The 12,709-nt window shown below is 45.8% G+C and overlaps 1 protein-coding gene across 3 annotated transcripts in view; it reads left to right on the forward strand.

Annotated features, from left to right (window-relative positions):
* The window catches only part of NEK10 (NIMA related kinase 10), a 111,832-nt gene that overhangs the window by 60,215 nt on the left and 38,908 nt on the right, over positions 1 to 12,709 (forward strand). For all 3 annotated transcript variants that reach the window (XM_054992107.1, XM_054992105.1, XM_054992106.1), the window contains exons 26-28: positions 8,001 to 8,214; positions 10,745 to 10,928; positions 11,282 to 11,368. In XM_054992107.1, the coding sequence (XP_054848082.1) occupies positions 8,001 to 8,214; positions 10,745 to 10,928; positions 11,282 to 11,368 (485 nt within the window). The remainder of the gene's footprint in view (positions 1 to 8,000; positions 8,215 to 10,744; positions 10,929 to 11,281; positions 11,369 to 12,709) is intronic.

Here is a 12,709-nt window from a genome sequence, read left to right on the forward strand (position 1 = left end):
TCAAAAGGAAGAAGACACAGTCACAGTGAAAATAGTGGAATTCAGTCAAGGGAGGTACAATGACACATTTCATAATCATGATTGGTAGGGAGACATCAAATATTGTGCCCCGACCCTGTGATTCTTTGAACTTCCTCTTGCAGCAAGAGCTCTTCCCTATTCATTGTAGGAGAGATGTCTCAGTACACATATAGAATGAGTGAAACTGCTCCTCCACAGAAATAAATGGGGAAAGTGTGTACTGGAGGAAGTGCTGGGGGCTTGCTGAAGCATATGTGAAGTTCTGGCTTAGAAGCTACATGTCCACCACTATCTGACATAAAGAAATGTGAGACAAATAGTGTTATAACAATATGGTCATAAGTAAAAAAAAGATTTCATGTTTAATATGCAAAGAGGTTACATAAAATTTCAATTTCTTATCTACAGTAAGATGAAGTTCATACTGCAGTAAATTCATTACTCACTGCAGTGCTACTTGGGGGGCATCCTTGCTGCAGCATAAGATGCAGCTTGTCTTCTGGATTTCAAATATGTTCTCTGCACTCCTTAGCATAGTATAAACTGCTTCAACATTATTGTGATTGTTCTCCGGCCGTGAAAGCCTTCGACAATACATCGACAATACATTATTGTGATGTTTAGGATACAGAATTTAGCCATAGTAGAAGGATGGTCAGTATTCAGGACTGCATAAAACCCATGCAGTTCTATTATGGAGTGTAGATTATGCACAACAAAAGGATGATCCAAATTCTGAAAAATCACTCATTGGGATTGCTGTGTAATTATCACAAGTAGACATTGTTATATTACACATTATAGGTAAAGGTAAAGGTAGTCCCCTGTGCAAGCACCGAGTCATGGGGGGACGTTGCATCACGATTTTTTCTTGGCAGACTTTTTATGGGGTGGTTTGCCATTGCCTTCCCCAGTCATCTACACTTTACCCCCAGGAAACTGGGCACTCATTTTACTGACCTCGGAAAGATGGAAGGCTGAGTCAACCTTGAGCTGGCTACTTGAACTCAGCTTCCGCCAGGATCGAACTCAGGTCATGAGCAGAGCTTGGACTGCAATACTGCAGCTTACCACTCTACACCTCAGGGCTAGTTATTATACATTACGTAACAGACTATATTGTGCAAGGACAAAAAGGACCCATTCTGATTTTGAGCTTTGTTTCTGTTTAGCAGCCACTAAATAACAATCCAGCTCTTGTCTAAAAATGTGCTACAACAAAGTACCTTTCCCATGAAAAATTAATATCTACTTTAGATATTAGTTTTTTAAAAATTGGTCAGTTTTACCTATTCTTTCTTTCTTTATTATGAGCCTGGTGGTGTGGGGAGTGCAGAATATAAGTTGAAGCAAATAAATAAATATTTTCCTTACATGAACTGAGCTTTTAGATTAGAATTATGTTCTAAGCTTAAAAAACAGTTTGCAAACTGTAACTATTTCTTGTTATTTGTATTTATTTATTTTAGTTTTATTCCACCCTATGATGCCCCCTTCCTTTCCCCTTTTTGACTTAAACAACTCAAATGGTACTAGATGCATTTTTAATTTTTTTTTAAATTGTGTGTGGAGATTCAAAATGAAACAGAAGGTTTATTTACAAGGAGGTAACGTAAGAAGGCAGGTAGGCAGATGTTTGAACTGAAGTTACGGAAAGGTTTTAGTACAGAAACTTCACTGGTAATGTTAAAGTGAGTTCTTTCAGAGGTACTTGGCACTACTTCACAAATGCTCCACTTTTAACACACAAACACAGCACGACTTCCCCTCCTCTCCAGACCTTAGGGTACTCCACTGAGTCAAACCCTTTCAAGATACTGGGCAGGCGTTATAGTTATGAGTTATAACCCTGTTCCTGGTGCCAAAGGGGGGACTCCTTTCTACCCACTTCCTTGGCCCACTATAATTCCCAGATGTCTTGAGTCTATGCAGGATTTACAGCGCAATCCTATGGCCGGCCCCAACGCCGACGCGGCTGCACTGGTGGTGTGGCGGCGCCGCCGGGCCGGATCCTGTGCCAGCAAAGTGTGGCCGCAGCGGCGCCCGCAGCGGCGCAGAGATGCAATTTTGGAGAACCAGAAAGTGTTGTGGGCGGGTCTGATCCACGGCCGCCGCCAGGCGCAGCCAAAGGGCGCTGTTCCTGACAAGCGTCAGGGGGAGGGGCCAGGAAAGGCGCAGCCTATGGGCAGCACGCGATCCCGGCCAGGCCCCAGAGCAGCAGGCAAACCGCGCCCATGCTGGCAGACTGCCTCGGCTCGTGTGTCGGGCGGGGCTCGCAGTCGGGAAGGAGAGGGGTGGGCGTAGTCTGAGAAGCCTTTCCCCCGTTTGCCCAATGTAGCACCAAGTCCCTGGCGGCCGCGTCCAGAGAGGTTGGCATGGGACTGGCAGGCGCCCTGCCATGAGGAATCCAGGGCAGCAGCCAGTCTCTGGCAGCAGGGGACAGCCCCCAAGTGGTGCCGAAGGGGAGGGCTGGCCTGAGGCCGCCACCAAGAGGCAGACACAGCGGGCCTGCCCCCTCGTCCCCATCCCAAGGCAAAGAACACAGACACCCATTGCACAGAAATCAGCCTTTATTATTATATCATCCCACCTCCCCCAGCAGACGTGAGGAAGGGGAGGCGTGTAGGAGAGCCGTCTGTGCAGCAAAACACCCCACCCCACCCCCAAGGCGGCAGCGGCGGTCACCGATGAGGCCGGCGGCCGGACCCCCTTGGCCGTCCACGGGCCCGGCCTCTCGCACGCAACTGGGCCCGAGGGAGGGGTGCCTCTGGGGCGGGTGGAGCTGCTGCAGCGGGTGGGGCCGGAGGGTCGAGGATGGCGACGAGCCGCCCGAGCAGGGCTTCGGCACGGACTTGAGAGGCACACCCCACCCCTCCCAACAACCATGGCCTGTTGGCGTGGGAGGCTGGCAACTGCTCCACGGGATTGGATGCGAGGCAGGACGCCCTGGGGTGGAAGGTGTTGGAATGACCAATGGGGCTGCTGCAGACGCCCGAGGGGCTGGACCCACTCTGGGAGGCGGCCGCTCATGGGACTGTGTTGCTGGGGCTGCGGTTGCGATGGGGGCGACCCTCCCCAGGCGCGCGAGACCTCCTGCCCGGGATATGGCATCCGCCTGCCACCACCCTGGATTCTCCATTGGTGGGGGCTAGGGTTCCCGCGAGTGGACCGTTTCCCCTGCCATCTCCCGCCCCCTTGCAGCGGCAGCTCGCACCACCCTCTCCCTTGCTTATCGGGTGCCAGCTACTCTCCCCACCGGGGATTGATCCCCCTCCCCGCTCACATGCCCCGCCCCAACCCTCTACCTGGCCATAGATGCAGGGGGGTTAGCCGTGTTAGCCTGTGGTAGCGAATTCAAAAAGGGTCCCATAGCACCTTTAAAACTATCCAATTTTATTGTGGCATAGGCTTCTGAGAATCAAGTTCTCTTCGGCAGATGGGTGGTACAGACACTGGTCAAATACAGAGGAGGAGGGGGGGAGGAGGGAGGGAGGGGGCGGGGAGGCAAGACGGGGTGTGTCGGATACATTTGTGGCAATGTGCAGGTGGGGAGATGTGACGGGAGTGTTGGGGGAGGGGCGGAGGACGAAGTCAGACTCGCAGACACAGAAAACAGTTGTTGTACATCTCGTTTTATTGCACTGGAAAGAGCGGGCTTGCGTTTAGGCTGGCAAGGGAGCCGGAGCATTCCACACAGCCCTCCTTCCCGCTCGGAGGGGCGGGGCTGGGATGCAGGCCGCGGCGCGACGGTGCTTCCTGGGCTGCAGCCAACCGTCCGTCAGAGATGTTTGGGGAGGGCGGGGCGCGGGGGAGCAGCCATGCCCTGGACGTGCCTGTGGGGGAAAAAGACACGTGTGGGCTTTGCCTCATTCCACTGGCAAGGCAAGCCCCACACTCCGCCATCCGGGGGGGGGGGGTTGCACATGGTCGAGGGCAGCAGCTGATGCATGACGGTCTGGTGAGGATGCACTCGGCCTTGGCAAGCCTTTACCTTTAAGGGAGAGAATGAGCTGGTCACAACAAACACCTGGCCACATGTGGTTTTCGAGGCGCCTGCCTCTGAGGCAGCCAGGGGCGGCCATGGTTGCCCCCCACCCCTGCTGGGCCTCACCCAAAGCGGCAAGTGAGCGGGTGGGTTCAGGTGAATGGGCGGTTTGCACTAATCTGCGGAATGCCCCCCCACCTCCTCCTTACCTGTCAGCGCTCCGTCGGTCATCACCAGGTGGGAGCGCCAGAGTCAGGGCACCTGCAAGGAAACGGGAGAGCATGCGGTTAATTTGCAAAGTGTCATTCCCTTCTGCCACGGAAGGGTTAGTTTGTTTGTGCTTAGTTAGAAGCAACTAGCATGCATCAGTTAGCTGTGGAGTCATTCTTTCTATCACGGTAGAAAGAGAGTTAGGCAGACATTTGCACCTCTTCCCCTTTATGCGAAGTTCCCCCAGTTTTTCGCAAAGTCCCCGGAGTGCATTCTGCGCCTGCCAATGTGAATGCCCTCAGCCCGTTTCGGTTTTCAAAGGGGCAATGCCACTCAGCAGACGGGCAGAGCCTCCGGCCGAGTGCTCACTTACCTGGGGGTTTGGGCGGCGCTGGCCGGATGTTTTGTAGGGCGCGGTCGCAGGTGATTGGGTGCAGAGAGGGGGGCTCGTCCACGCCGGGCACGCACGCTGATTGGTCCCCGGGATAGTTCTCATCCTATGCTCCTTCGGGCCATAGGGGCGGGGCGAGGCGCTCAGAGAGGGGGCTGATTTTTCGCCGTTCCATGGACGCCTATGGGCTACGCCTTCTTTTTCCGTGGCGTAGCTTTTTTGCGCCGCTGTGGGCGTTCCCGCTTCTGGAGGAGCTTAGGGAGCGGACTAACTCTGACCCCGCCTTGCTCCCCGCCCCCCCCTGCGTCGGCGTAGGGCTCTACGCCACTTCTGCGCCGCCGCCCGGGCGCCTGTGGCTTGCACCGGTGCTGGCCCGCCGGCGGGCCAGCGCCACGTCCCAGCGCGGGCGGAAGGCCACTTACGCGGGCGTACGGGCTAGATGCGCCCTCGCAAGCCTTAGTTCGGTTCCTGTTCACTTTCCATGCCCTTCTTAGTATTGGGCTGCCCGTGTTGTCTTTCCCACTTTGGTCCAAGGACTAAAAGTGCTTCAGGAACGTACTGATTTCACTTTTAAGGGAACTCCTTCCCTTCCTTCCTCACACAGAAGACTCTCTGGCTGACCCTGTCTGGTCAGAAGCCAGACTCCAACTCCCCTCACTCTTTTGTTTACTACTCCAACAGTCAACCCCTCAACATTCCATCCCCAGCTGCCATTTCAGGCTAGCCACATTGAGGGGGGGGGGGCGGCATGTCAGTCATCCTCTTTACTGTCCAGGAATCTCAGAATTTGAAATTGAGTCCATCACACATGTCCTACCCTTAGAGACCATTGCACTAGGAGTGGTTCTACAAGCCTTTCCGATGCAATGTGGTGAGATATGTGTAAAACCAAAGTTATTAACAATTAAACAGCATTAACACTTATATAGATCATGACATTCATACACTATAACCAAATTTATACACACACACACACACACACACACGTACATTTTTACGTTAAATTAAAAAATAAAATATTTTATTTAACATAGATGAGAGTTGAAAATTTTGGAGGTAACTCAATATAGTTAACTCTGAGGTAAAATGAGTACATGTACAAACTTAAGGTCTAATGTTTCAGACTAATTAGAGTTTCTTAACTTCTTCACAGTTACTTAAATATTTATGTTGAGAGGCTTTTGTCCCAGTGTTTTTCCAATCACTGTAGTACTTTTTCTTTTAGTAGTCTCTTACTCTTTTTAGTTTCCAGAAGACTGGTACCCTCTTTCCAGTACCCAAACCCTTTCTCTTGAAACACCAGTACTCATCTTGAGTTTTTAACTGATATTTAAGATGTCCAAAGGCACTTTCTAACCATACCTGACCAGCGATTTCTTCACTCCTCATTGTTAACTCGCTGTTTGACTGGGTAGGGAAATTCTCCTCTCACTAGAAAATCTATCCCTTTCTTTGGCCCAAATTGGAGTCTTCAACTACTTCGCAGATTTCCTTGCCAAATTTCCCCTAGTTCTCCTGTCTGTGTTAAACTGCTCTCGGTCAGGGCTGAATTCCCAAACTGTCAGTACTCGACTCTTTTCAGCTAGTGCTGAAATCAGACTCCCCTCTCCCTCAGCATCCAGTTCAGAAGTCTTTCTCTGTTCAGCTGATGCTACCCAATCAGATTCCTTGGAGTGGCCTGTCACTCAAGGCTCTCTGTTTCTGTGAAGAATTAACCCTTCACAGTCCTTCAGCTGTTTGTACAGCACTGCTAAGCTTAAAAAAAAGGAAGTCCATCACACACCCTCCAAGGAACGTATATCCTTCCATTTTTCATTCTGTCCTCACAACAAGTCAGTGGGGGGAGATGAGCTCCACTGAAGAGGAGGGATTTGAGCCTGGATCTCCCCATTACTGGTCCAGCACACTAACCATTACAGTACTCTGGCCGTCTTGTTCCTGCCACTACTTTCTCTTCCATCCTTATTTCCCACCTTCTCTGCCAGCTTGTTGATTTTTTACTTCACTCTTGCAGCCTGGCTTGTATTTTACAGGGACCTTCTGCATCATGTTGGATTTCTAGAATTGCCAACCTCCTGGTGGGGAGTAAAGTTCTCTTGGATGTATAACTAATGTCCAGATTATGGAGACTAGTTCCCCTGGAGAAAATGATAGTGTGAAATGATAATGGCATTACACCCCTGCTGGGCTCCCTGCATTCCCCAAACTGCTGTACTGAGAAGTTCCAGGAATTTCCCAACCTTGACTTGTTAACCCTATGGACTTCTCTTAAGAGTGACTCTCATTGCTTCTTCCTTCAATCAATTGAGTACCAAAACGGGTACTCAAGTTTATAATTTTACACAGAGTGAGACAAAATCCAAGTATGTTGATAACAGGTCATGGTAGGCTTTCAAAATAAGAACCAGTATCTTGAATTGAGCCTGGAAACAAGTAGTTAACCATTACAACTGTTTTAAATCTAGCATGAATTTGAGTACATCAAACTTATACCAATTGAAGGAGTTGCAGAATTACCTTTGCATTGTGCATCCCTGAACTAGAGTTGTCAGGCATGGCCTGACAATGGGTGGGAGTCCAGGTGGTCAGGGATATGGAGTATGCTGTCAGTGAATTTTTGACATCACTTTTGGGGAAACTCAGAACTGTTGACATGTCTCTCTATGAATCACCAGAAACTCTCTGGTAAACCATAAAGTTTTTGGTGATTCCTAGAGCAGAATGATTTCACTTCTGGGTTGCTTCATCATCACCACTGTGCCCCCCCCCCAACTATTTTTCATCCACTAGCTCAGGAACAGCATTGCTTCTGTCCAATATCAAGTTCAGACTGGTTTCCTAAAGTACATTCTTGTGCTTGACACCTATCTTAGACACTTCTGTGCCTATATAATGTTTTATAGGATTGAGCTCTTTCCTAGACCTGCTAAAATCAGAAATTTATTAAAGCCCTTGAAGATTAGAGTGAGTTTTCCTTGCTAACTAGCATGTGCTTAAAAGTAGTCATGATCCAGCTGATACATTGCAGCTATGTAGTAAGTGGTTAAAATGCCTTAAGCAGAAGAATACTTATGCTGTAATCCTGCATCAACACACATGCACTCATAGGTGGCGGCTCACACAGTTTGCAAATGGAATTCCACTTAGTTCAAATGGCCATTAAAGCATTTCCTATGCAAATCTGAGATGGTGCAGGCAAAGGAACATTAAGTAAAGGTTCCAGAAAAGAAATGGATTTCTGAAGTTCTTGTTGTTGGAACTGTTAGTCCAGTTGCATTTAGGCAACTGAACTCATTTCCACAGCTGTAGGATTATTGATGGCAATGAGATTTGGATCCATGTAAATTTAGGTTGTCATCATGAACTGTTTGTTTAATGGGGATTGTTTCATAGATGCTTGACCCCTGATGCGGAGACTCGTCCTGACATTGTAGAGGTCAGTTCGATGATCTCAGACGTAATGATGAAGTATTTAGATGGCTTATCAACATCCCAGCTTTCCTTGGAGAAGAAACTGGAACGCGAGAGAAAGCGCACAAAGAAGTATTTCATGGAGGCTAATAGGAATGCAGTAACATGTCATCGCCAGCTTGCTGTATTATCTCAGGTAAGTAAATATATTTGATGACTTCATCTCACATAATATAATCCCTGTTATGTGAATCAAATCACAGCAGACTGTCATGGAAATGTATGAATACTGTACACATGCTGTAGACCAGCCTGTTTGTGTGCCTCTAGCATGTGTGTGATAAAAAGTTCATATCGACTTCCAGGCATACATCTGTACAATTGATATTGATCAATGGTTCTTTAAGCTAATGAGAGAGACAGTACATCATGTAAGCAGCTGCTGGAGTGCTGCATTATGTCTAACACAGGAGACAGAATTGTGATGGCTGTATGAGCAGCTCTGGTTCTCTCAACTGGTGAAAAGCATCATAGCTATTGAAGCCCAGTGACAAAATGTTGGGTCAGATGGTGTAAGGTCATCATTTTGAAAGTCCTACAGAATATGCCTTTGTTTAATAGAGCTGGCAAATCAGCAACTAATTATCAGTTCATTAAAAAAAACCATGGACTCTTAGTTGGAAGACATTCAAAAATCATTTAACCCAAATCCTCCTCTAAGTCAGGTAGCTTCATGCACAAGACAAAGTTAACTGCCATATGAATCACTTTGTAGATTAACATGCGTGATCTAGATCAAGAGTTCCCAACCTTTATGATCCTGCAGGCACCTTTGGAATTCTGCACAGGGTGATGGACACAACCACCTAAATGGCTGCTGCAGGAGGTAGAGCCAACCACAAAATCAGGGAGTGAGGTCCTGCATAACTAATAGTAACTCTTCAACATTTCAGCCAGAAGTTCTACTTAACAGGATGCCTTTTGAAATGAAGATATTGTTTAAAAATATTTTCTTGAGCACACAGCTCTCCTTCTATCACACAGCAAAGATCCTTGTGCTGTGGTGGCAGCTGCTGCTGACGCAACTTTTAAAAATCTTCACAGCTGGTCAGATCTCCCAATGGCCAATCAGAACCCCAACCCTCCCCCTCTCCCCTTCTCCCTCCTCATCACTTCAGTACACTCCGAATCTTTACAGAGCATACCGAAGTGACTTAGAAACCCATGCCGCTTCAGATTTTGGGTTTTTCCGAAGCTTTTCCCTGTTTTTTTTAAATCTTTTTCGGGTGCACACCCCTAGTGCCTACCAAAATTAGCTATCTAGATCAAGGCATTCTGGTGCTGATTGACTTTCTGCCAACGTGACTTCCTCTTCTAGCAATCCTAGGGTCTTTCTAATCCTCTAGGTAGGGCTCCCAACCTTTGCTCTCCTAGGTCCACTTGGCCTGGCCTAGCCTTTCAGACTTTTAGCTACCTGTGTTTTATATAGGCAGGCACAATTTTACTTAAAAGATTAAATCAAAACTCTCTTGCTAAAGCAGCTTTGCAAGTCTGTATCTTCACAACAGCAAGAAATGTTCAGGAACTTGAAGTTGGTGGGATTTATTTATTTGTTTGTTTGTTTACATCATTCATAGTCTGCCTTTCTCACTGAGACTCAAGGCAGATTACACAGTATGAGGTTAATACAATCAGTATCAAGTAAGTACATTTCAATACAATACCATAAGGTAAACATATACAAGTTTAAAGACATAGCATTAGCAAGGATCCAAGACATAGTAGAGATACTGAAGCAAAACATAATCAATTCTAGGACTAACATTAGTTGGTAATTGATTGAGATCTTGTTTTCACCCTTTCTGCAAAACCTCTGTTTTCGCAGTTAGCATCAACCAGACAAACTTAAGCTGGAAAACACCAGACTTTTATTTATTTGTTTACATTATTTTATAGTCCACCTTTCTCACTGATAGTCAAGGCAGATTACACAATGTGGGTCATTATGGTCAATTTCAAAGACATTTCAATACACATGTAATAGGGTAGCACCCTCCTGGGACTTTTCTAGAATGAGGTAGAAATCTTCCTTTAATCTAGATAGGCCCTGTGGTCTTTGTCAGTTCTATGTTCTTGGGCCCAGGGTAGCCCTTTTCTGTCTCGAGACTGCCTTCTTGGGGCTCTGGTTCCTCTGATCCATGCAGAGCCTTGATCTTTTATACCACCTTCACACACACACACTTGTTTGGATGCCTTATGTCCAAGGAAAATAATCCAGACAGTTACAGTTACTTATATGGTGCTAATTACAGACTTCTGCTGAAGCCCCATTAACTCTCTCCTCTTTTCTTGGTAAAAAGCTAGATAAGGTAATCAGTTTGTGCTCACTTCTGGCTCTGACCCAGCAGCTAGTTTTGTTCTCTGTGGTGAATATCTCAGTATTCATGGTTAATTCCTATCGCATAGCTCTAGCCTGGAACAACTGTGCTGGCTTGATAACTAGCTCTTAAAATTCCCCTTTTATTTATTTATTTCTAGACCCAGATAGATTTAACATCTAACATTGGCAGTCACCAAGAAAGGTGTCAGTGGCATCCATGGGCACCACATTGGGTACCCCTAATGTAGATCATAAAGTATATCACAAGCATAAACTTGAAAGAGTGTTGACACTTTCTGAGAATATATGTATATATAAAGTGTCTTATTTACATTCTCTTTTGTAGGAACTCTGTGAGAAGTCAAGTCTCAGTAGCAGTAGCAGTGGAGCAGCCAGTTTTAAAAGTGAACTTTCTGAAAATGCTGACCTCCTGACTGAAAGCTTTCACCCATCCTCTGGAAAAGATGAAGACAAAACCTGCGACGAAACCTTTTCAGATGATAACTGCACTTTAGAAACGTCAGAAAAAGGTGTCCGTCTAACAGGACAAAATGGCATGTTTACATGTCATTCCTTGCTTCTTTTTAACCAGTGTTTGTTTTTCTACCTACTTACCTACCTATCTAGAATGCAGCCGCTGAGACTGTCAGTTGAAGAGAGACTTGCGGGGAGGGGGAGGGCCATTCAACCCTTTCTCCTGTTTTCCTGTTGAAAATGGGCCTTTGCTTTTGTCCCTGAGGCAGAAAATAAACATCCTGTGTATGTTTTAAAAACATTCATTAAAAGGATAATGGAACTACATATAAGCAAAATTTCAGTATTTCTAGTGTCCTACTTAGAATGGGATGGAAAGTTTAATCTCTGCTTTTGTTTTTATATGCAGATGTCTTCTCAGAATTAGATGATGAACTGGACATATCATATAATTCCAGCAGTTCTAGTTCAAGTCCTCTTAAAGAATCAGTGTTTGGTAAGCAGTAATACTTAAAATGAAGCAAGAACTCTAATCTCTGATATAATCTCTGATATTAATCAAAAGTTCATCAGTTTTATTAATTTTAACTATTTATACCTTGCTTTTGTCCTAGGGGGGACCCAAAGCTATTTACGGTATCTTTTTGTTCTCCTCCATTTTATCTTCTTAACAACCTTTCCTGAAAAGTAGATTAGGTTAAGAGAGAATAACTGGCCCAAGTTCACCCATGGCAGAGTGAAGATTCGAATCCACCGGACCCTAGTCTGGCACTCTATCCATTGCACAACATTGGCTTGCTTGTGGTGGCTGCTTTTGAACAGTAGCAAGCAGCTATGTGTGGGTTTGTGCTGCAAGTTGAGTGATAGAAAGTTGACTGGTGGTTTAGTCCTTCCTCAAAGGCTGAAACAGCCTTGGAAAGGGTCCTTCATTTTACTGACGGAAATCAAGGCTCTAAGGCTGGCAATACTGTTGTGGCTGCCTAGCAACCTCCACAGTGGCCACTGAGAGGGCATTACTTTCTTAAAGCTGTTTCTATTTGGGTTTTTTTTAAAAAAAACATTTTTTTTATTTCAGATTTTTCTGCAAACATGAGTTTTTTCAGGTGTGTAAAAAGATGTTTCTTGTCTGTTCACAGCTCCATTCTCTGGATTTAAGCATCCACAGATTTTGTCATGTTGAGAATTAGATATACTGATGCTATATTATCATGTTACCAATTTTAAAAATGTCAGTGTCAGCAAACTGGAATAGATTATTCTATATGTTGACATTATAACATAATCTGAGGATAGCTGTTAAAAGACCATTTAGGAGGAAAGGTATGTGGGTAATTAATGTCAAACAATGCTGTCCAGAATTTAGTCACTAACTTAATGAACCCTTTGCTTGAGGACCATAAAACAAGGCTTAGAGCAGAATGGAGGACAGCCTGTAATCGTTTTGCTGTAATAAAGTGTGGAGAGTCTTATTGAACTGTATATATAACAAAAAGTTATTAGGCTAGCCCTGTTGATCACTAAACCATTAGTCAGTGCCACTGTCCTGCAGTATCATAGAGTTGCAAGGTTAGATAAATAATGTATCACCTCTTTTTTATAGAAAAAACCATGAGCCATGCAAGCCGCAGTACAACATTTTAAGACTAAATAGAGTGAGAGAAATAGGAGCTCGATCCCTTTTTGCCCTGTTGTGTGGCATGACGGGTTAAAATTCAACAGCTTTTCATCTTAAAAGTCTTGGGGGACTAACTAATGGGGGTATAGGGGATTCGTGATCAGAATGTCCTGTAGTATTTTTTAATGTCAAAATCAGCAGTGAGACTGCCAGTTTGATTAC

The sequence above is a fragment of the Eublepharis macularius genome, chromosome 11 (genome assembly GCF_028583425.1).
Source record: "Eublepharis macularius isolate TG4126 chromosome 11, MPM_Emac_v1.0, whole genome shotgun sequence".
Classification (NCBI taxonomy): Eukaryota; Metazoa; Chordata; class Lepidosauria; order Squamata; family Eublepharidae; genus Eublepharis; species Eublepharis macularius.